The sequence below is a fragment of the Heteronotia binoei genome, chromosome 3 (genome assembly GCF_032191835.1).
Source record: "Heteronotia binoei isolate CCM8104 ecotype False Entrance Well chromosome 3, APGP_CSIRO_Hbin_v1, whole genome shotgun sequence".
NCBI classification, from domain to species: Eukaryota; Metazoa; Chordata; class Lepidosauria; order Squamata; family Gekkonidae; genus Heteronotia; species Heteronotia binoei.
In genome coordinates this window covers 117,377,426-117,402,640 of record NC_083225.1, presented here as the reverse complement: position 1 = coordinate 117,402,640, position 25,215 = coordinate 117,377,426, and the positions used below count along the sequence as shown (strand labels likewise).

The following is a 25,215-nucleotide window of genomic DNA, read 5'->3' as shown; positions in this document are numbered from 1 at the left end:
TACAGGCTCTAGAAAGAGGCTCTGGTTGAGTGCCCCCCATCCTTGCTGTCTTCCCACCCACCCAAGTAAAGGCATGCACTCCCCCCCACACATGAAGGGGAACTGATGTCTGTCATCTGGAGAGCAGTTGTAATTCTGAGTGATCTCCAGCCCTCACGTGGAGATTAGCAACAGAGTGGTTCCACAGACGACAGATCTCTCTCTCCATCCTGGAGAAAATAACAGCTTTGGAGGGTGGACTGTATGCTGCTCTATTCACCTGAGACCTCTCCCTTTACTGAGAAAAGCAGCCTGAGTTGCCTAGCAACAGCCTCTGGCTAGACTTCTCCAGGGGGAAACCCTCCCAGCAGGGCCCTGTCTCTCTGGCTATTTGTGTGTGCTGAGAAGCCTTTTGTGAGGCCGCAGTAGCTCTCCTGCCTTTTCTGAGGCTGGTTGACAGGGAGGAGGTAAGACTGTTAACATTCCTGGGCCTAAGTAGGCAGGGACAGAGAAACATGTCTCTCACAGTTTACTGTTTGCTTCACTGTTTGCTTTGCAGCAGATTTGTTTGTGGGTAGTAGGGGGGAGGGAGACAGACTGTCCCAGTCTTCTTACAACAGGCCATGAGGAGAGGCAGTAGTGATCAGTAAACCTCCAGGAGAATCTGTCAGCAGAGAACTGTCTTGCTCAAAGGTCAGTGGCTTCCTAGTGGGGTTCTTGCCTAACAGGGCTGGCGGTGGGTGGAGGACAGCAGAATCAGCCAGTGGCAAGCCAGAGACAGTGTGAGCCAATCCTGCATAGGCCACATCCAATGAATGAAAATCCTCAGATTTGCCACCATGGTAGGGTTTTTATTTATTACTGATAACAGAATGTTCATTTTTTAAAGGATGCTTATATACTGTTAAACTATCTGTCCCTCTTTTAGAGACTAAGCAGTGGTCAAAGAAAATGGACCCTCCTTACCTTACTTCAGCTAAAAGATTTATTATAACACAAGTGGGAACTTGCAAGGCAGGAGGCGTCTGATTTCCCCCCTCCCCCACTCTTTTCTCTTTCCTTTTCCTGAAGACCCCCATAGTGCTCCCCTTTTCCTACTTCCTTCTCTCCTCTCAGGATTGTCAACCCCAAGTGGGGCCCCTGGAAATCTCCTGGAATTACAACAGATGACTCAATTACAGAATTGCCAGTTCCAGTTGGGAAATTCCTGGAGATTTAGAGGTGGAGCTTTGGGAAGGTGAAGCTTGGGAATGGAAGCGACCTCAGCAGGGCATAATGCCATATAGCTCACCCTACAAAGATTCCATTTTCTCCAGGAGAACTGATCTTTGTCATTTGTAAACCAGTTGTAATTCCAAGTGATCTCCAGCCTTATTTAGAAGCTGGCATCATTCCCCTGAAGGAAATGGCTGTTTTGAAGGTGGAGTCTATGGCATGATACCCTTCTGAGATTCCTCTCTTCCTCAAACCCCACTGTCCCAGGCTCCACACTCAAATCTCTAGGAATTTCGTAACCCAGAGTTGGCAACTCTATCTGCTACCCACCTCTCCCCTTCCCCTGTGTCATTTTCTTCTTCTCAGTGATTCACCAATCTATCTTTTATATGCCATCTTCTGCTGTATTTATTATTTATTTCATTATTTATACCTCACCTCTCCAAAGTTGGGACCAAAGCAGCTTTCTCCCTCTCTTCCTTTTTATTTGCACAATAACCCTGTGAAGTAGGTTGGGCTGAAAGTATGCAACTGGCCCAAAATCATCCACTGAGCTTCCATAGCAAGATGGGGATTTAAACCTGGGTCTCCCAAACCATTTTCTAAAGTTCTATTAGCTACAGAGATCTGGAAGCATGGGGGCACAGTACTACATAGCACACTTCACAAAGTACTTGTCACCTGCTGGGAACAAGGCAAACTACCACAGGACTTTCGCGATCATCACTCTACACAAGAACAAAGGGGAAAAGTCAGACTGCTCCAACTACCGGGGGATAACCCTGCTCTCCATCGCAGGCAAAATCCTTGCCAGAATACTCCTGAACAGACTGGTGCCCACCATTGCAGAAGAACTCCTCCCAGAGAGCCAGTGCGGCTTCAGAGCACAGGTCCATCAGTGGCTATTAGCCACAGTGTGTGTGTATATATAAAATTTTTTGCCACTGTGTGACACAGAGTGTTGGACTGGATGGGCCGTTGGCCTGATCCAACATAGCTTCTCTTATGTTCTTATTTTAAAAATTTGGTGTGTTTTTTTTAGATGAAAATGATAAAAGGGTCCCTGTAGCATTAAGCAACGGGCTCCCTCAGTAACTATTGTTAGGCAACCACAGAATTCCAAGGCTGGGTTCCAGTAAGAAAAAGGCAGGGCAGGGCGCTTTCCAGACCTATTTTGGCCTTTGAGGGAGGACTTATTGGAGCCAGGCTTAAGGTTTCCCTCTCTAGGATGGGAAATTCCTGAAGATTTTGTGGTGGCATCTGAGGAGGGTGGGGTTTTAGGAGAGAGGAAAGAAGCCTCAGCCAGATATAATACCATAGAGCAGGGGTGGCCAATGGTAGCTCTCCAGATTTTTTTTGCCTACAACTCCCATCAGCCCCAGCCATTGGCCATGCTGGCTGTGGCTGATGGGAGTTGTAGGCAAAAAACATCTGGAGAGCTACCGTTGGCCACCCCTGCCATAGTGTCCAACCTCCAAAGCAGACATTTTCTCCATGGGAACAGGTTGTCTAGAGTCTAGCTGTAATTCTGGGAGCTCTCCAGTCCCATCTAGAGGTTGGCAATCCTGGGTCTGGGTGGCTTGACACTATCTGACTTGCCTGACTCAACTGGGCCTTGGCTGCTTGCTGCTGTTCAGCAGCAGCCACCTCATGAAAGCCAGTGTGGTGTAGCTAATCTCTCTCTCGGCTTGACTTCGCGAACGAAGATTTAAGAAGGGTGCAGTAGTCCACGTCTGCTGCAGGTTCGCTGGTGGCTGACAAGACCAATGCGGGACAGGCAGATCCGGCCACAGTGGCTGCAGGGAAAAGTCTGATTTGGGGCTGCTGCTGTAGCAGTGCGATTCTTCCTCAATCTCCTTTTGTCCTCAAGACCAGCTATGCGTGCGTTCTCAAAGGAAGAGACAGCCTGGTGGATGGTGTGCCTCCATACTTTGTGATCTGAGGCTAGGTCAGACCACTGGTGATGGTTGATGCGACAGGTGCCAAGGGATTTCTTCAAGGAGTCCTTGTACCTCTTCTTTGGTGCCCCTCTATTTCGATGGCCGGTGGAAAGTTCGCCGTACAGAGCAATTTTGGGAAGGCGGTGGTTTTCCATCCTAGAAATATGCCCTGCCCAGCGCAGCTGCATCTTCAACAGCAGTGCCTCGATGCTTGTAACCTCCGCCCTCTTGAGGACTTCAGTGTTGGTCACAAAGTCACTCCAGTGGATGTTGAGGATGGTGCGAAGGCAGCGCTGATGAAAGCGCTCAAGGAGTCGCAGGTGATGACGGTATAAAACCCACGATTCGGAGCTGTAGATGAGGGTTGTCATCACAACCGCTTTGTAAACATTGATCTTTGTGCCTTTTTTCAGATGCTTGTTGCTCCACACTTTTTTGTGCAGTCGGCCAAATGCACGGTTTGCCTTTGCCAGCCTGTTGTCAATCTCCTTGTCGATCTTGGCATCTGAGGAGATGATGCACCCCAGGTAGCTGAACTGCTGGACTGTCTTCAGAACTGATTCACCCACAGTGATGCAGGGAGGGTGATAATCTCTCCTCCTGTTCTCAGGCAGCTCCAAGAGAAATGCAGGGAACAGAACAAGGGTCTATATGTGACTTTTGTCGACCTTACCAAAGCTTTCGATACCGTTAGCAGGAAAGGCCTGTGGCAAATCTTGGAACGTTTAGGATGTCCCCCAAGGTTCCTCAGCATGATCATCCAGCTACATGAAGACCAGCGAGGCCAAGTCAGACACTGCAGCGACCTCTCGGAGCCCTTCCCAATAGGCACAGGTGTAAAGCAAGGCTGTGTTCTCATGCCAACTCTCTTTACGATCTTCTTTAGCATGATGCTTCAAAGAGCCACAGTAGATCTAGATGACGACGATGGTGTCTACATCCGCTATCGCACCGATGGCAGCCTGTTCAACCTGAGGCGACTAAAGGCTCACTCCAAGACAATGGAAAAACTTATCCGCGAGCTACTGTTTGCTGATGATGCTGCACTCGTCTCCCACTTGGTATCAGCTCTGCAGCATATGACGTCCTGCTTTGCAGAGGCTGCCAAGCTATTCGGCCTAGAAGTTAGTCTGAAGAAGACAGAAGTTCTCCACCAGCCTGCACCCCAGGCTGAATTGTGTCCAGAAGGAGATGGATACCCAACTACTACAACTTTTGAACTATAGAATACATGTGATTTTTAAAAATACCAAAAAACCTTGTTCTTTAACAAGGATGTGAGAAAGAGACTCTCAGAAGGCACCTATTGCTTAGTTCAGAATGAACTGGCTATTGATCAAGATGGGCAGCTGTAGAAAAGAGCGAGTCCAGTAGCACCTTAAAGACTAACAAAAATTGTGGCAGGGTATGAGCTTTTGTAAGCAGGGCTGGCCCTAAGGCACATGGCGCTCCAGGCAGACTCACTGCCCACCGCCCAGCAACCCTGGACCCCCAGGGATGTGCACATGCACACCCCAGGCCAGGCTGTCCCCCTGCTGCCCACTTCCTTACCCCTTCTGTGGTGCTGCTATGCGGCGCTGTGTTCTGCCACCCCCAGCACACTCAGAGGAGCGCTGCTAGGCTCAGCCCTACCCACTTTGACATGCACCAGGCATCTGAACATTCTCTTTTAAGAGAGCACTGGAAGAGGCTTTGCTTCCCTTTCCTTTCTGGAACCGTTGAAGTGTGTAGTAGGTCCAAGCCTAGTGGCACTCCTCTGAGTGTACTGGGGGGGGGGGGCGGAGCACAATGTTGGGGAAGGGGAGGGAGGGGGAAAATTAGATATTTGTCTTGGGTACTGGGAGGGGGGGAAGAACCCAAATGCCTAATGTGCCTAGTCAGTGAGCTGGTCTTGCTGGTGAGTCACTGCTGACTTTTTCAGATGCAGCTAGAATGTGAGTCCATCTGTCATATCCTGGAAAGTAGAGTGATTTCAGCTTCTGAATTACATGTGATTTGGCATTGGAAATCACTCCACTTTCTAATATATAGGACAGATGGACTCGCATTCTAGCTATATCTGAAGAAGTAAGCACGAAAGCTCATACCCTGCCACAAATTTTGTTCGTCTTTAAGGTGCCACTTGACTCTTGATATTATCTACTGACTGGATATTGTATTTGCTTGTGGGCTTTTAGACAGTAGTTTTCACAATTGGTGGAGCGATTCTTCAGTAATACACAGCAGACATTTGAAATGTCAGAACTGTCAAACTATTATAGACAATAATAAAATATGCTGCCATTTTTAGCTGATCCTGCAGCTCTCCCTTGACAATTCATGTGAGATTCATTCCAACTCAATATTTTGGAATGAAATTAAAATTGGTGCTTCCTGCTTCCCAAGATTAAAAAAAATCAACTGCTGAGCATAATTTCTCAGAAAGAAGTGTCTCCTGCTTTTATGTTAGCAGTTGCATGGCAGTAGGACATCTGGAGGGTTTGACTTCTATCACAATGCAGTATTGACAGCCATAACTGGTGAACTTCTGTGATAATTACTGGGCTGAAGTTAGGATTCCAATTCCCAGGTCTCAGCGGGGGATCTCCCATTTTTACAGGCTTCCCCCCACTCCCAGCCAGCTGGCCAGTGGGGGAAGCCCCACCCCCACAGTCACCATGTACCTTTAGATCTCCGGCAGGTTTAGAAACCTGCAAACAGGTCCGTTTTTAAAATGTGTGCCTTTAAAGCTGAGCAGGAAGCAGGAAAGAGGAAGTGCTTCATGGGAAAGGGTCAATAACAGTTTTTTTGTCACACGCTGCGGCCGGGTCAAGTGAAGTCCAGGGGCAGTCCAAGGTCTGTAGCTGGTGGGCAACGAGGGTCCGATGCGTCAAAGCCGAATCACCATCCAGGTATCGCAGGTCAGAGGTCCAGGAGCCGAAGTCGGGGGGTCCAGAAGTCCAAGCCCAAAGTCAGGGGATCCAGAAGCCAAAGTCAGAGGTCTAGGCAGTGGATGCTAGAGCATCAGGTAAGTGACTAGTTGCTTCCACAAAGCCTCCTCCCAAAGCCCACAGCTATATAGCCCTTTGCCATCTGTTGCCCATTTGGGCTAATTGCTGACTCAGAGGGCGGCCAGTATCCTGCTGAGACTCAAGCATCCTCACTCCTAGAAGAATCAGGATCCTTTAAAACTCAGGGCTCAGGGAGCGTCTTGCTCGTGATCGTGCCGCCCTCCTCCGATCCCTGAGGTCCTGACGAAGGCGGTCCCGCACACGAACCACCCGTGAGGGCGAGGCAGGGGGGCTTGGGTCTTCTCCCACGGGAGGCAGGGGCTCTGGTGCAGGTGGCAGAGGCAGTTTCTTCTGCAAGCTCAGCTTCTTCTGCAGGGTCCTCAGCACCCATGACATTTTTCAGAGAATAGCCCCTCCCTTTGTTTTGCTTTCGTTTTCAGAGCAAGTAAAGTTGTGCAGGAACCAAACCCAGTAAGTGTTTGTGTGTCTGTGAGAGGGAAGGGGCAGGGGATTCCCTGGTTTGGAGGTCCTCCTCCCACTTTAGAAAGTGGGGGGAGGGAAATGTCTTCTGGGCACTCTATTATTCCCTATGGAGAATGATTCCCATAGGGAATAATGGGGAATTGATCCACGGATATTGGGGGTTCGGGGGGGGGCTGTTTTTTGAGGTAGAGGCACCAAATTTTCAATATAACATCTAGTGCCTCTCCCCAAAATACCCCCCAAGTCTCAAAATGATTGGACCAGGGGTCCAAAAAAAGGTGCCCCTATCCTTCATTATTTCCTATGGAAGGAAGGTATTTAAAAAAGTGTGCTGTCCCTTTAAATGTGATGGCCAGAACTCCCTTGGAGTTCAATTATGCTTGTCACATCCTTGTTCCTAGCTCCACCCCCAATGTCTCCTGGCTCCACTCCCAAAGTCTCCTGGCTCCACCTCCAAAGTCCCCAGATATTTCTTGAATTGGACTTGGCAACCCTAGCTGAAGTTGTGAGAATTAGGTATGTGAGGACAGGTCATCAAGTCTACCTATGGTGATATTTCTGAGCCTCTCATAAATTGTAAATGAAATCTACTGCAGCCTACTCCAAACACAAGTAAGGCAACATAGATGCAAGGTACAGTTTAAAGGTAGCAAATCTTAATTTCTCACCTGGTCAGCAGTGTATACAAACAGGGTCATCAAACACATAATTGCATGAGTGGCTGAAGCAGTGGTCATTTTGTAAAAAAATAGGTGGTGGAGCTCATCCAGTGATTGTTATGCAGCTGCAATACTATTCAATAGACAAGGAGGTGGAACTCTCAAAAGGAGGAGGTGGAACTCTCAGAAAGGTTCAGGAGCTGCACTCCTGTGAGCTCCCACTGAATCTGAGGCCTGGACTGAAGGATAAAATGTTACTGATGGCAAGACTCAGCAAGACTACAAAATGGGCAGGCTTTGCAGATTCATTCTACATCTTTTCAATTTCAAGGCTAGAATATGGAATGTGGCATAATCTGTGAAGCAAAGCATTCATTTTTAAAAGTGAGCTTCCAGTTCTTATGGAGAAACACAAAATGATCAGTACCTGGTACAGAATCAGAGAAACACACACACACGATTTCTAAATGACTGCAGTTTTCCCCTCTGCACAGGCTCAGTGTTGCTCTTTATTACATCTTAGGATACCCAAGGGCTGAGATCTGGCAGCTATACTGGTCCTGGATAGAGTTCTAGCAGAGCTGACAATTAAATAGGATACCTTCACATTTTGCTTCATGTTTTTTCTGTCCAAACAGGTGTAAATCAAGGAGTATATTCCAAAATTGAAAGAGGCTAAAGACCTCCCAATCAGGTGAACAGGTTTTTAATGTCACCAAATATTAGCAGAGTCTGAACCTACAGGGACACTTTATGTTACATCAGATCTTTGTCAAGCTTTGTCCAGCAGTACCTACTTTGATTGGCAGCTGCAGTTTAAGGTCTCAGATAGACTGGTCTTTCCAAGCCATGCTATCCAAGAGCCTTTTTGACTTGAAATGCAAAGGATTGAACCAGAAAGGGCTATGCAGTGCTCTTAGGTCCCTGTCCCTAAGGAATATTGATTTTCTTCAAAGCCCACAAACAAACACAGCACTGTTTTGTTTGGAGTATAGCAACACTCCCATGATAGTGTCATGTAATGTGTTCAGATGGTAACTGGAAGAATTCAGAATTAGAATACAATCAAGCTTAGTTAATAAGCTTAGAGTTACAAATAAGGTGTAGGCCTAATAGTTCTTACACTACAAATAGAAGATAGGAGATTACACATTGTACTTTGGTCTAAGCAGCATTTTTCCACAGGCCTCATTGCTGAACCATCACTACTAATCTCGTTTTCCATTTCTAGAAACTATTTTTATAAATAACTATATTGATTTGACAGCTAACATAGTGACACAGCAAAGAGCCATTATTTCTAGTTAACTACTGTACTAAACATTCCTAAAACAAAACGACAAAGACCCAATACATTATTTATGTCTTTCATTAAAACCTGTTGATGGTGAGCAATTTGTTTCACCGATTTAGCATTATTTGGAGTTGGAGAAGAATTTTAATAAGTAGTTTGTAAATGGTAAGCATGGCACTTAAAAAAATCCCTCTTCCATCAGTGTATGTATCCAACTGTTTTCAACATCATACATGCATCTTTGATATGAATTCACTTGCTCTTTGTTTTAGGAACAATGTGGGGAAAAAGACTGCAATTTCTGCTGATTCAAATTTTTCAATAGTCATTAAACAAAACTCCTATCCGCCTCTCTTGCATGCTCCATTTTTTTTAAAAAAATGATGTCACATTGTCAAGACTAAAGCTATGGTTCAGTTGCAAAAACTAACTGTCCAATTCTTTGTTAAAACAATGGGAAAAGTAATAATTCAATGACAATTAAAAAAACAACAACCCTGCCCTTCTGCTATCATGACTTGTTATGGCATGACAATACAGAGCTTTTTTTTAGCAGGAAGGCATAAGAACACAGTTCCAGCTGGTTTGGCATCAGGAGGTGTTGCTTAATGTGCAAATGTGTTCCTGTTGGTTTTTTCCTACAAAAAAGCCCTGTGTGAAACAATGGTGACATCAGGGGGTGTGGCCTAACGAGCAAATGAGTTCCTGCTGGACTTTTTCTACAAAAAACCCCCCTGCATGGCAGCATCCAAGTTCCAGTTCAGTAGCAATCCCCAAAAGTTTGCTTACTATTCTGTTAAAGTTTTGCCACATCTACACAAGAAAAGAAAGTCTAAACATCCTGGTAATCATTGCAATTTAAAAAACTAAATGCTGTTGCTGTGGAAAATTTAATCATGTACCACTGGTCTTCAAAAAGGAAGGTGCTAAGAAAATATGAACCAATATTGAATCAAGGATAATTTGTTAATCTGTTTAAATATATTTGAGACTTTTATGGTGGCCAGGCCAACTCAGAAAATATCTGGGGACTTTGGGGGTGGAGCTGGGAAACTTTGGGGGGTGGAGCCACATCATTCTGCAGCGGTGCTCTGCATTTTTGGGCAAAAACTTTTTGCCATGGAGTTTTTTCTCAAATACCACAGCATCACTGTGACATTGCTGATGTGATGACATCACTTCTGGTTCATGCTGGAAGTGACACAGACACTTTGAAGTGAAGGGAAGTGAAACCCACCAGTGAAATTGCTCCCAGCCATTTAAACCTAACACGTCAGCTGTGGATCCATGTTGCTCAGCTGTTAGGTTTAAATGGCACAAGCAGTTGAGCTGAAAAGGATAAGTCAAATCTTTGTGGAAGGTGCCTTCCCTGAACATCAGTTTGGGGGTTCCGAACCTGCCTGAGTTCATGGCAAATTTTGGCTTGTGAGTCAGTTCATGCCATCCCTACAAATCTAAAAATACATATTAGTCTTTCAAATGATTCCAAGGGACAATCGTTTGGAAATCATTAACTATAATTTTGAAACTGCCAGTCTCGCCTTCCATGATGGATACTTGGCCTGCAGTATCTGATGAAGGGAGTTTTTACTTTTGAAAGCTCATACCCCTAAATCTTGTTGATTTTTGCTACCAGAGTTATTAATGTTACGATACAATGAATTTTTAGAAATGGGAACTTTTCTGTCCAACATATCTACAGAAAACCATGCAGTTGTGCAGACAGCGGCTGAGCTACTTTCACCCATCCTCACCCACAAATAGTAATTCAGAAACCACAAAGTGAAAGCAATTCAAGCAGCCATTCTTTCTTGGAACTGCTTGATCATGCCTTATGCCACAGCTTTAATTTTAGAAACATACATTAACATGATGACCCGATTTCCAGGAGATAACTGAAATAGATTCAGTAATAAATAGTAATACCACACACTGAAAATAACATCTGTTGATTCATGCTGTATACAAGAAGGAGCTGCAAACTTATTACTTTAAAATAATATCACTAGAGCATTGTACAGATGGCTTGCAGTATTACTGCAAAAGTAACAAATGCTTCATCAGATCCATTTGTAAAACAATACAGGAAGTTATACAGATGTTTCATTTTTCATTACAGTTTTCTACTGACTTTATTTTGCATGCAGAAACAGGCCTTTGTACATACAGCTGACATATATGTTTGTCTCCTTCATGATGCTCAACTGAACCCCACTATACTGGCTTCCGAAGTGGCTTTACGTCTTGTGTAGTGCCACTATGCATGATTAATTGTATGGAACCAGAGCTTTGATCACATCAGTGGCCTCCATTATAAAGATATTAGGTGTCTTAGTAGACTATACAGACACTTCGCCAGGTTAAGCCTTATTTATAGCAGGTAAAAATGTTAATACACAATAGACTTACTTAGGTGGGTAGGACTGCCAATCTCCAGAGGGCCTAGAGGTCTCCCAACATCACAACTGATCCCCAGAGTACACAGATTAATTCCTTTGGAGAAAATAGTTGTTTTGGAGGTGGACACTCACTATGCAATTACACTTCATTAAGAACCCTTTTTAGGCTCCACCTCCAAGTCATCAGAAATTTCCCAACTCAGAGTTAGCAACCTTACTAGTAGGGGCCTTGCCTACATCATTGACCTTACAGGCAACAAAATGGTTCCTGAAGCCTGGCCAACGCTGCTGCATCTTTTGACTGACATTTCAAATTTAATGAGTGACCACGAATCAGGCTTCATTTTCTGATAACCTCATAATTTCAATTCATCCATCACTTCAAAGTATTGCACCATGTGAGAGCCAGTTTGTTGTAGTGGTTAAGTGCACAGACTTTTATCTGGGAGAATCGGGTTTGATTCCCCACTCTTCCACTTGCAGCTGCTGGAATTACTTTGGGTTAACCATAGCTCTCATAGGAGTTGTCCTTGAAAGGGCAGCTTCTTGGAGAGCTCTCACAGCCCCACCCACCTCACAGGGTTTCTGTTGTGGGGGAAGAAGATAAAGGAGATTGTAAGCCGCTCTGAGACTCTGATTCAGAGAGAAGGGTGGGGTATAAATCTGCGGTCTTCTTCTTCTTTGCTGTGATGATTTGAGATATGAACCTCCAAGCATTTACTAGGGTTGCCTGGTCCAACTCAGGAAATATCTGGGGACTTTGGGGGTGGAGTAGGGAGACTTTACAAGGTGGAACCAGGAGACTTTCCCATTCTAAATAAATAAAAATACAACAGTGCAGTTCCCCTGAATACAATCTTCATTTCCTTGTCCTGTTTTTTTGCCTTTTTTGTTTTCAAGCAGCTGCACTTCCACTAAATGAAAGTGAAAACACACACACAGCAGCCAAAATAAACAGTTTGCATGCCCACATCTGATCTCCCTGGGGCAATTGTATAGATAGCTTTACTTGCTAGAGTTGCTGAATGTAACAATCTGCTATACTGCAACCAGTTTAAGCAGGGAGAGGTCTAGGGGGTAGAGTTTTCCTCTATCCCATAATAATGTTCTAGTTAACTCTTTACTATCCCTTTTACTATACAAATAGCTTCTGAAAGGAATGCAAATTGAACAGAGGGATTGTGCTCTCTCTCTTCCTCTCTCACACACGTGGCTCTGGCTGCTTGTCCCACCCTATTAGCTTCAGTCTTGCTGAAATTTAAGGGCACGAACATACACCTTCCAAAACACAAGCAGTTTGCAAGCTTCTAAACCTGCTTTAAATCTAAAGGCACATAGTGGCTGTTAAGGTGGGGCTTCCCCCCACCAGCCAGCTGGCTGACAGTGGGGAGGAACCTAGAAAACTGGGGGATCCCCTGCCTGGACCTGGAGTCTGGCAAACCTAGCAGTTACTGATGTATAACCATTGTATCTGATTGTGGAGGTTCCTTTCACAGCAAATTCTGTGCTATACGGCAAGCATGAATGTGAATTAGTGTTTTGCTTTATTTGTGGGACTGCCTCTCTCACTATGACCTGCCATGACAACTTCGCTCAAATCATCAGGGACTTCTGAAGGTGCCAACCTGCAATTGGGCAAAATCAATAACTGTCCATACACATGCTTTCTCCATTGTGGCTTCCGTCTTGTGGAATGGCCTTCCTGAAGAGGTCAGGAAAGTTCCCACTTTTCTGGCTTTCTGCAAATTATGCAAAACTGAACTATTCAAGGGGCCTTTTCTGTGCATGTAACAGCATTGCACTGTACAAAAATGGTTTTACAAACTTGCTTGGATAAATGATTAGGGTAGGTTGCTGAATCCCCCCCGGGCACTGGTAGGTGATGGGGGTGTAGGGTTGCCAAATCCAGGTTGAGAAACACCTGAAAATTTGGTGATAGAGCCTGGGGAGGACAGGGAACTCAGTGGGGTACAATGCCATAGAATTCACCTGTCAAAAATATCCATTTTCTCCAGGGAACTGATCTCTGTAGTCTGGAGATGAGCTGTAATTCCAGGGCATCCCCAGGTCCCCTGGAATTACAGGAGGCTGGAACCCTAGATTAAAGACTTGGTCTATACTGCAGTGCTGCAGTCCTAAGCTCTGCTCATGTCCTGAGTTCGATCCCGGCGGAAGCTGGGTTCAAGTAGTTAGCTTGAGGTTGACTCAGCATTCCATGCTTCCAAGGTCAGTAAAATGAGTACCCAGCTTGCTGGGGGGAAAGTGTAGATGACTGGAGAAGACAATGGCAAACCACCCCGTAAAGTCTGCCATCAAACTGTTGTGAAAGCAATGTCACCCCAGAGTCGGAAACGCTTGGTGCTTGCACAGGGGGCTACCTTTACCTTTTTATATAGCTTATTGTAAATTGGATTCTCTTTATATAATTTCTATACTGCTTGATATGCCATGTGAATACTTAGTTTCAGTTCTTTCTGGTGGCTCCAGACTTTTCAAATCCTAATGCACTGGTTATTGAGGGTCCCATTCTGTTGATCGTACTGTAGCCAAGAGGCACTTTGCCTGACTCATGGAAATACCCCAAAACACAATGAGGTTTCCATGTTTTTACCTGAACCAGAGCTCTTGCAAAAACAGGTCAAGTAAGAACACTCTGCTTGGGCCAAAAGCCGGCCAAAGCTCTCCAACAAGGGTTTCTGTTGAAGGTTGCAATACTGGCATCCTCAAGGCTAATTCCAATTTCCATCCTCCCCACCCTGTGATGGAATGTCAGAACAAAATGGGTTCTATCAGGTATAGTATCTGCTTGTCTATAGCTCGCTGGCAGCATATGCCTAATTCTCTCATGTCTTCAAACCCCACCCAAGCACCTTTTACCCTATGTTAATGTGCAAAACCCATCACACAAAACCCCTTTCCTTCCTGCCTCTTTCATCAGAGTACTGAGATAAATTAATCTCAAACATTATATGGCTCTTCCTGACACCCATCAAGAAGCTTTTGTTTCAAACTGGGAATCTATTCATTTCCTATTGGAAAACCCATCTCCTAGTTCCATTCTCTGAGCAAACAGAGAACACTACACTTTTGTGTCCAGCACCCAGGAAACATTCAACTCACCATCACCACACAATAGGAATCCCATCGAACTATTGTTTAAACCACTTAAAACACCCAGCCATATCTTCAGGACACATTTTGGGGCACAAATATACCCAACTTTACCCATGCTTTCTGTGTTGTGTGTTCCTGGAAACAACCACACACCCAAGATGCTGGCCATCTTGTCCCTCACCTCATCAATATCTGCACATCTGGAAATTTAGTATCACCTCTGTAACTATTCCTCAAAGTTGATATTTTCTCTCTTAATTTTCCTAATACTTTATTTTGTACATTTTGATTGCTTTGTGTGATTGTATTTCTACATATTTTTCTAAGTAAAATCTTTATTTTAAATCTGGAGTCTTCTTTCTGAAACTGGACCTTGGTATATATTAGGTGGAGAACCTGCTCCAAAATAGCTCTATCTACAGTCTACCTCCATTAATTCTCCCCATAGAAAGAGGAAACCCTACCAGTTCTAGTAACAGTACTGACTCACTATGTGTAATTCGTCTTGAGTTCCTGTGAGAAAGGGGGACTATAAATAATGTAAGGAAAGAAGAAAAAAGCAAAAAGCTAACTTTTTGTGTTACCATATGTTAATATGCTCATAAAAAGACACTGAAAAAATCAAACCAGCTGGAGCTGCAGGTTTGCCATAGCAACCACTGTGTGCATGGAAGAGGAAGGAGGAGGAAGCAGGAAGCAGTGAGGAGCAGAAAGAAAATGTAAGAGGTCAAACCTCTCCCACATATTTATACTCCACCTTTCTGCCCTCATCAAGACAATCTAGGAAATCCAGCTGCAAACTTCACTATCATAAGGACTCCCAGATTCATGTATATAAATGTGAAGTGTTTGGTATGTGGCATGGGACTCATCATGCTTACATGGAAATTTTATACATGTATTTGTATAGAAAGCCATCTACAGAGAGGATCACTCTCTTGACCTTTATTGCAAGGTATTTCTGTTTCAGAGGCACAGAGTTTTAGTGCTACTTACCAAAGACTGGGATCTCTCTGGAGGCCCATACTTCACTGGGACATTTACTGGGGTGTTAGCCCGGCTGGTCATACAAATAGCTTCCTGTGGTTCTTGATTCTCTTTAACAGGTTCATATAAGCTATCCATGGAGCCCTCCTGAAATAGAAGAACATCATAATAACCATACTAAGAGGATCCTTTTCTAAGGAACTTTAAGTGCTGCTGCTCCTCCAGTACCTGTTGCTCACCTCACTGTCCCAGATTGTATTCACAGCATAGTAATCTAATATGCATGGATTAAAATGTTTTAACACTGCAGGTAGTTACTGAAGCTTCATTCATACATGCCTGTGCTCTACCCAATAGCAAACAGAAGCCACTGCTACTCTAGCCAGGACAGGACAGGTCAACCTTCTAGCAGCTTGGCCTGGTTAGAAGCAGGACGGGACCTTTTGATACCTTTTGTGAAGTCATCCCTTTCTTCCAGTTTGAGCTAAGTCTGACTCCCCTGCCTCATAGATTTGGAATGGAAAAGCAAACTAGTTTGGAAGGCTGAGAAAGAAAAGTTTAACATAATCTTAGAACACAGTATGGTATAGTGCAGGGGTCCCCAACTCCCTGTTAACAACCAGACCGCGGAGCAAGGCAGAGGTGCTGCACCACCCCTTCTGCCTGCCCAGGTCCCAGGCAGACAAAATAGGCAGCACAACCTCGCTCCAAAGCACCATCTCTTTCATCCACCCAGATCCTGGGTGGGCAGAAGGGGTAGCACAGCAACAACCTTCACCTACCCCTCATTTAACACCCCCCCATGGAGGGCAGGGGCGGGGCAGGAGCGGGGGATAGTCTGGGGTGGCAAAAATCCCAGCACCCTCCCACACACACTGGTCCATGGAAAAATTGTCTTTCACAAAACTAGTCCCTGGTGCCAAAAAGGCTGGGGGCCACTGGTATAGTTGATAAACCATACAGTTTTGGTTGAATACTAGAGCATCTTGAGTAATGAACTTATATCATTTCTGGCTGCACTGGAAGTGATGTCAGCACATTACTGCTGACATTATTGTATCCAGGGTTTTTTTTAGAAAAAGCCCAGGAGAAACCCATTTGCTTATTAAGCCACACCCCCTGATATCACCATTGCTTCACACAGGGTTTTTTTGTAGAAAAGGCCTAGTAGAAACTCATTTACATATTAGGCCACATCCCCTGAAACCAAGGCAACCGGAACTGTGCTGTTGTGCATTCCTGCTCAAAAAAAGCCCTGATTGTATCAGTGTGGAGCCCCTCACATAGCAACAAGTCTCCTGCCAGTTTCCAGCCTTGTGCTCGTGGTCCTGACTGATGGGATCAATGTAACAATAAATGAAGCAAGTGGCGATCCTGAGCTTTTTGGAAGAAACATGGGATAAAAAAGAGTTAATAATTATTAACAATAATGAATACAATGAGTGTGTTAAAAAAAACATGAATCCAATAACATGAAAGGATTTAAACATTCACTATGGGGGGAAGTGTTGCTATCCTCTTCTTTCCAAACTTCTATTCAGCTGTGTGCTACAATGCTTGGGTCTCTATTGTCTTAATGTTAACCTGTTTAGAAGCTTGTTATTTATCAGCAGAGGTGACCTGTTGACGCCACTGTGAGCACAAGGGCTTTCTGGGTGCCTTTTGGAAATCTGGAAATCATACCTGAGGTTCCCAGCCTTTTAGGCTGAAATAAAGTGCTAATCCAAAGTGTTCAGAATAATAAAACAAAGCCTTAAAATTATGAGATTGGTGTAGAAATCATGAAATGCAAAAAATATACATCTAGAGCAGTGTTTCCCATTTGCGGGGCATGACCCGGTACTGGGCCATGGAAGCCTCACTACCGGGTCACAAGAAAAGCCAAAGCTAGCCTTGCCCCATCTCTGTGTTGTGCAGAGAGGAGCTGGGCTGCCTCTCCTTCCTTCTCCCATGCTCCCAGTGTTTGAGAGGAAAGCTAGCATCCACTGGCACTTTAGACTCATGAAGAGTTCTTCAGGGTATGAGCTTTCATGTGCCTTGCAATATGTTCTTTTGGGGAGATTTCCCTGGGAGGCCTGGGCAGCAAAAAAGGGTGTGTGTGTGTTGTTTTTTTCAACCATGAGGGGCATGGAGTCGGCATTCCAGTAGCTATTTTCTTTCTTTCTTTCTTTCTTTCTTTCTTTCTTTCTTTCTTTCTTTCTTTCTTTCTTTCTTTCTTTCTTTCTTTCTTTCTTTCTTTCTTTCTTTCTTTCTTTCTTTCTTTCTTTCTTTCTTTCTTTCTAGTGATGCTCTGTCTGTACTCTTGGTGCTGAGGGGGGGGAGCAACAGTGGGAGGGCTTCTAGTGCCCTGGCCCCACTGGTGGACATTCTGGTGTTTTGGGGCATTGTATGAGGGAATTTTGGACTGGGTCATCCACTGGCTTGATCCAACATGACTCCTCTTAAGTTTATGTTCTTTCTTTCCATGTCTTTCTTTTCCTTTCTTTCCATTTCATTCTTTCCCTTTCTTTTTCCTTCCATTTTTACTGGATGAAACTTTTCTGTTCATCATACTGTTGTTGCAGACATAGGAGCTCTGCCAATGAAAAGTTGGCACCCCCAGTTGTAGCCAGATGGCCTTTCTATGAGATTTCTGTGTGAGTGAGTGAGAGTAAGAGGTGTGGGGCAGAAAGAGATTACTGCAGATTACTGTGGTATATCTCAACAGCACTGGAAGAGATGGTACTATGAACTTGGCACCATTTTACTGGTCCTGCTTTTAACAGCTGTCTGACACCAAAATTAAACTCCTCCTGTAGATATTAATAGTTCACTGGCTAAGTATCTGCACAACAGGTTGCTTTTAATGGCATGGGAAAAACAGCCAGTAAAAAGCAGCAAGTCCCTCATAAATATCCTTTTTGGGATAACTGCAGAAAAGCTTCTATGAACTTCATATAACTTGAAATTAATTCATTAATTGCAGTACAATTCTCTGCTACCTTTCACAGCAATTTCCCCGTGTTTCAACCAAAGAAAAGTATGAAAAATAGCTGTCAAAAGATTTTCTTGAAACCAAGCAAGCTTGGTTGTAGCTTGAGGCAGGGTTCCAGTAGTAGCAGCTGAAGGAAGGGCCTACTAAATGTGTCAGCATATTTTGAGGTAGAGCAGCTGCCAGGGCCCAGTGTGGGTGGTACATGTGCTGGCATTCCTGATGGCAATGGCAACAGCACTTCCAACTGCATACACTGCCCAGTGCTGTTGAGGAAGGGATGTGTAGGTGGTGCAGGCAATTGTACATGGGCATTAGGAGTGCTTGCAAGCTGGACAAGAAGACACAAACAGATAGGTGCATGCAGGTGTGGGGATGAAAAGAGAAGACTGCCCACTTTCCACCCCCATTATGGCTCAGCATGAGTTTCAGAGAGATTTTTCTGAAAATGAATTTACTTCCGGAAAAAAGGCAGGTTTGGGGGGTGCCCTGGAAGTGACCTCACAGGAAAAGGTGGAATTTTGGTTCATTGTGCCCTGGAAGTGACATCACTTGGTCCTTGACACCACAGGAAATGACATAATTCCTGTCTCCCGGCTCCACCCCCAAAGACTCCTGGCTCCACCCCCAAATTTTAGTGGGCCACGAAGGAGAAGTATAAAAAAACCATACCATAGACCTTTATTGGCATTAATACAAAAATACAGTATACTTTAAGACCAACAATGACACTATAGAATATAATAAAACCTTAGAAAAAACCAGCAAAAGTTAAATGACATAAAATAGCAGTAGGCTATGCATGAGTAAAAGCCTCTCTGATTTGGATCGCAACCTGTAAAAAGCAAGCAACGTGGGTAGTGACAAAGTTGTGTTTCCCGTGGAGTAGAAAACGAACCTTGGCATTGTCAGAAAGGTCTTGATGGTCAGAAAGCAGTGGATCTAGATATCTTGCACGTGGACTGCTATAAAAAGGGCAGTCCAAAAGAACATGAGGGACCGTTTCGATGACTCCTTGACTACAAGGGCATCGTCTAAGATTGCGGGGGATTCTGTGGTATCTTCCGAAAAGGATGGCCGATGGTAATGCATTAAATCTAGCCAGCATGAATGCTCTTCTTTGGGGAGGATCAGTTAAAAAGAGGAAATAGGGAGCTAAAAGCCCAGAAATCTGGGATAAACCCAGATAGCTTGGGGAGCAAGTTTTCCGAGCTGCCTCAGTTAGATGTTGCAACTGGATATCTAGTAGTCTACGTTTGATGGATTGAAATACCGCAGAAGCAGAGGATAAATAAAATGCATCCAAGGAAATTCCTATGGATGTGATTTTCTTTTGGATCAGGGTCAGCCATTTGGATGCATGATGATCCATCAGCATCAAAAAGGTGAAAGAATTCTGATCAGAATTAAATAAAAGGCGCAGCCAAAACTTAAAGGTCAAAACCCAGGCGCGAGTTTCCAGCAGCAACAGTCCAGTTTCCATGCAAATTGCAGCATAAGGAACACAGTTGGGTAGTCCCAAAATTTTCCTCAAAAAGAAGGATTGTAGGCCTTCAGTGGTGTGATCAAAGGCACTGATCCATATAGGGGCACCATATAAAAGTTGGGGGCTAGATTTCGCATTAAAAGCTCTTAGGGCCAAAGGGACATATCGGTTCCCTTTCAAATAAAAGAAACGGGCAATAGCCAAGGCACTAGTTCTTGCCACTGTTAGAGCGCACTTGCGATGGGTTGCCCAGTTCCCATTATAGGAAAAATTAATCCCCAGATATTTGATACTTTTGACCTGTTCAATAGGGTTTCCCTGGACTGACCATAATTGTTGCTTCCAAGATTTAGAGAAAACTAAAATCTTTGTTTACCCATAATTCAGGGTTAACTCGTTGTTATTGAGGTAGGTCATAACTTGGTGTAATAGACGTCTCAATCCAATTTGGGAACATGACAGTAAGACGGCATCATCCGCATACAAAAGGATGGGAACGTGACGGTGAGCAATTTTAGGGGCATGCCCATCGATTGCATATAAAACAGGGGGTAGATCATTTAAAAAAAGATTTAAAAGTGCTGGGGCAAGGATACAGCCCTGTTTCACACCCTTACAAATTGGAATTTCCGGAGTTAGATTGCCCTGGAGGTTGTACTTAACTTGGCAGCTGGTGCGTGTATACAGTTTTTTAATCAGGGTAAGCAATCTGGGATCCATGTTCATCCTGGCCAACTTAACCCAGAGCAACTCTCTAGGAACTGAGTCAAATGCCGCCTTGAGGTCTAAAAAGGCAGCAAAGAGTTTGTTGCCAGATTTCCCACTGTATTTGGAAACTAGGTGTGATAAAACGACACAGTGGTCAAGGGTGGATTTACCATGGCGAAACCCTATTTGTTCTGGGCCTAGTATGTAGTTTGTTGCCAGCCAACTTTCTAGTTTCACTAGGAGGTGTTTGGCATAAAGCTTGCCGACAACTGATAGGAGGCTAATCGGCCGATAGTTCTCAGGTAATGAGGGATTGCCCTTTTTATGGATGGGGACAATGATTGCATTGGTCCATGTCCTGGGCATTATTCCAGTGCTATTTATCATAGTAAACAGGGCAGCCAGGGGTGGAGCCCACCATTCTGGGTGGAACTTCAATAGCTCTGGAATGACTGCGTCAGGGCCGGGGGCCTTTTTGGACAAGTATAAAAATAACCTAGCCAGGGGAACTAAAAGTTTGAGAAACCCTGATCTAGAGGTTTGGTTCATGTAGTATTTGAGCTACAGTAGTATTTTAAATTTTTCCATTATATATTACAAGTGGAAATCTGCAAGGACTTGCAGAAGGCATCTCATTTCCCTTTCCCTCACTATTTTATCTAAATAGATCCAAATAGGCAGTCGTGTTGGTCTGAAGTAGTAGAACAAAATAGGAGTCAATTGCAATTTTAAGACCAACTTAGTTTTATTCAGAACGTAAGCTTCCATGTGCATGCACACTTCTTCAGATGAGGAATGAGGTACAGTAAGCAGAGACACATATAGCTGGTGGGGTTTGGAATGCCAAGTGTTACAAAGTTAAAAACCAATAGCAGAATACTAAAATTAACAAATTCAGAAAACCTTTGATCTGGGTTGTATTAGCGTGGGAAACCATAAAACAGTGACATGTCAGAATGTGAGAAAAGCTTCCATAAACTGTCCCATTTTCCTGCTTGCCTCTTTCCTTCGTACCCAACAGCCAACCTACATTTATCTGCTCTTCGGTCTTCAGGTTTCCTCTCCCCACCCAGCACCCTCTAACTAGAAAAACTAAGACTCAGTGGTCCCCTCTATCCCCCTTCCCATGTTATTTCCCCTTTCCCTCTTCCTGGTGATTTCCATAACATCTCCCCTTTCCCAGACTCATTCACTCCATCTCAGCAATCTGTCTTTCATCTATCTCTCACCAACTATATTTATTCATTTATACCCTGCCTTTCTCTGCAGTAGGGATCAAAACAGCTTACATCATTCTCCTCTCCTCCTTTTCATCCTCGATAAATCCCATACAGTAAGTTAGATTGAACCTAAGTGACAGGCACAACATCACCTAGTGAGCTTCTATGGCAGATTGGTGATAGAAACCCAGGTCTCTCAGACACTGCTCTGAAGCTCTAACCACTGCACCATACTGGCTTTCATAAGATTGCTGCCGTTGAACAGTAGCAAGCTGTCAGAAAAGGACAATTAGAATGATTAAAGGGTTGGAACACTTTCCCTATGGAGAAAGGTTAAAGTGCATAGGGCTATGGAGAAACATTGACTGAGGGATGACATTATAGAGGTTTACAAAATTATGCATGGGATAGAGAAAGTAAAGAAAAAAGTACTTTTCTCCCTAACTCACAATACGAGAACTCGTGGGCACTCAATGAAATTGCTGAGCAGTTGAGTTAGAATGGATAAAAGGAAGTACTTCTTCACCCAAAGAGTGATTAACACATGGAATTTACTGTCACAGGAGGTGGTGGCAGCTACATGCATTGATGGCTTCAAGACAGGATTGGATAAACACTGGAGAAAATAACGAATTTGCACCATGATGGATTACAAATTAATATCTTGGAATGTAAATGGACTAAATTCACCATAAAAAAGAAGGGCAACATTTCATTGGATAAAAAAAAAACAAAATTGTAATATAGTTTGTTATGGGGAATTTAGTGTGGTGGGCAATCAGCCTTTTAGTGAGATCTTGAGAACCTATATATACAGAAGGCATCTGCTTTGGAAATCACCCAATAACAAGGAGATTTGGTCTAATAATAATAGGGGTTTTATTATAAAATAAAGGCAAACAACCAGAAGATATAGACATGCACTGTGATGTGCCATGCCTGATGCTCCTTACTTAGAGTAGGGAGGGAGGAACAATCTGGTTACATATTGCTCAGGCAGAGAGAGAATAAGCATGACTTTCTCTCAGGTTATATTATTTTTGGAAAGGAAAAGGTTCTCCCAAAAAGTGGCTGGCTTGTTGGTGGGCAGTATCTAGTCTATTCTTGGTACCTGATTGGATGCCCACCTCCAGCCAATGAGCAGACCTGACTCTGGTCACCTGAATGGATCTCCAGGTAATAATGGGACAAGGGGAGGCTCCAAAGTGGCAGTTTGGGCAAGGCATGGGTGGAGGGAATTAAACAAGCTATCTAAACGTAAAGGTGACAATAGAGGGCCAAATCGGTATCTATGGTGACACCCAATCTATACAAAGAACTCTGGCTCTAGGGGAGACTGGTCTTCCTCTTCTTGCTCTTCTGGCTAGCACAGTCTGAAGTTCTGTTTGACAAAGACTTGGGAGGTCTGGCAGGATCCACGCCTAAGATAAGCTTGATTGCCTTAAGTAGATGTAACAGCTGTTGAGTACGCGAGCCTCTCGCTTCTCTGTCATGGAATCTGGCACTGCAGGAAGATGGTTGCTGATGATGTTAGCCTACCAACATGGCTTTCATGGTCAAGGCTGGAAACCGCTTGCCCGGACAGTTCCTGGCGATGCGACTTCTTCCACTGCAACAGCCGAGATGGTGCACTCACAGAGCGGCTGGAATCCCATCTGTACTTCTGGATAGCACTCTTTCAGAGATACAGAGTGCTGTTGTAATGCTGAGGCTGTTAGTATTCACATAAGTCTCTTATAAAATGGTAGATAAAACCCACGTTTCACGGCAGATGTGTGTGAGATGGATCTCCAGGCACCCTGGCAACCGAACAGGTGATTACGATGTCCATATATAACTGAAATTAGGGGTCTCTTGTTCACATTCCCTTCCCCACAGCAGGCATCTTGTGAAATAGGTGGAGCTAGAGAGTTCTGAGAGTACAATGACTGGCACAAGATCACCTAGTAGGTTTCATGTGGAAGAGTGGGGGATCAAACCCCGTTCTCCAAATTAGAGTCCACCACTCTTAAACACTACACCATGCTGGCTAGAAGGGAGGGCTAGAAATCTAAATAAATAAATATGAAATTTCACTGATAAAAGTCATAATTAATGGGATATAAAGTCATTATATCCCAGTATTGTATAAAAGAAAAGGCATATATAGTATAAAGGCATATGTAGTCAAAAGGCATATCTCTACAACCGAAGAGTCTAGAGACTTACTTTTTTCACCATGTAACACAGGAATTCAGAGGATCAGATACACATATTGCTATACTGTTACAATAGTATAAAACTATTTAATTGATGATTTTAAAAAGACTGAAAAGTCCCCACAGTAGTGTGGGGAGGTGGAGGATATCGTTGCTGCAGCAAGCAAGCCTCATGGGATGCCAAAATCGTGCCTGTCATTTTCCAGTTATGGTGTGGATTCTGCCACTATGATGCCAACAATGGGTAGAAGCCTCTTATGGGGATGATGCTGAAATGGTAAATCTGGGGCAAGCTTTCTCTCTTTGCCTCCCTCCCTCCTCCCTCCTGCTGCCTTCAGTGACAAAATGTCACAAATATAATGGTGCCAAATTTTGGGGAAACACCCCCCCCCCCATACTGGGGGAGAAACCGTAAACTGGTAACTACATTCCTGAAAAATCAGGACAATGACTACAGTACGCTGTCTTAAATCCTGATTTAAAATTAATATAAACTTCTTTGAAGTATACATCCTTACTACAAATAAGTGTGCATAGCTGCTATAGACAGAACTCATGATTTCTTGTTTGCAGATATATATTCCTTGGTTTCAAAAACAGTATTTTAAAATCCTAAATATCTTCCTTATTACTTACATAGAATGCAGGCACAGAGCTTGTCAATTAAGTTATGAGCAGGTATTTCAAAAATAACCTGTTTTAATTAATTCATGGATTGAGTTGTTTCAGTTTTTTTAAAAATCACATAATCTACTTGTCCTTGATTGCCATCTTATGAGTTGTATTATTATATATTGTATAGGTTTTAATCTTGCAGAATTATGTTTTAATTGTTCTAAATTTATTGTAACCTGCCCTGAGCCTTGCTGTGTAGGGGAGGGAGGACTAGAAATCTAAATAAATAAATATGAAATTTTACTGATAAAAGTCATAATTAATGGGATCTAAAGTCATTATTTTGGTTTTATTTAAGTGTTTAAATACACCTTCATGAGTAAGTTCCTCACCCTATGAACATCTGTATTTAAAGAAACATAAACATAGGGGTTTTCCAGATTGCCTTAATGTTCTCTTTTCCACTATGTAGAGTGCTGCCCCAAACCCACCCATTAGGGGTATGTTTACACTGAAAAACAGTCCTACTGGGAGGCCTGACACTAGATCCTGCAGCTCTGCTTATACAGAAAGCTGACTCAAAGTCAATCTTCAAGGCAATCTTGGGGGAGGGGAAGAATTCTGCAACTCCAGTTCCTTAAAACCACTTCTTGAGTTGTTTACCAGAAAAATGCAGAGGCTGAAGAAGATATGCATATCAATCATAGATCTCAATGGGGGAAGGGAGAAGGGAAGAGAAACCAATCTTCTGCCTACTTTGTATGCTCTGGATCCCATCCCAACACCTCGCTTTGCACTAGAGTACACCATGGGCTACTCTAATATAAGGGGGTTGCATAGGCTTGCCAATCTCCAGGTCCCAGTGGGGGGTCCCCCGGTTTTACAGGCTTCCCCCCACCCCCAGTCAGCTGGCCTGTGGGGGAAGCCCCACCCCCACAGTCACCATGTACCTCTAGA

The 25,215-nt window shown here is 43.9% G+C and overlaps 1 protein-coding gene across 1 annotated transcript in view; it reads right to left on the bottom strand.

Moving 5' to 3' along the window:
* The window catches only part of SAMSN1 (SAM domain, SH3 domain and nuclear localization signals 1), a 231,578-nt gene that overhangs the window by 198,824 nt on the left and 7,539 nt on the right, over positions 1 to 25,215 (bottom strand). Inside the window, exon 2 of the mRNA XM_060234405.1 lies at positions 15,070 to 15,207. Within this exon, the coding sequence (XP_060090388.1) occupies positions 15,070 to 15,207 (138 nt within the window). The remainder of the gene's footprint in view (positions 1 to 15,069; positions 15,208 to 25,215) is intronic.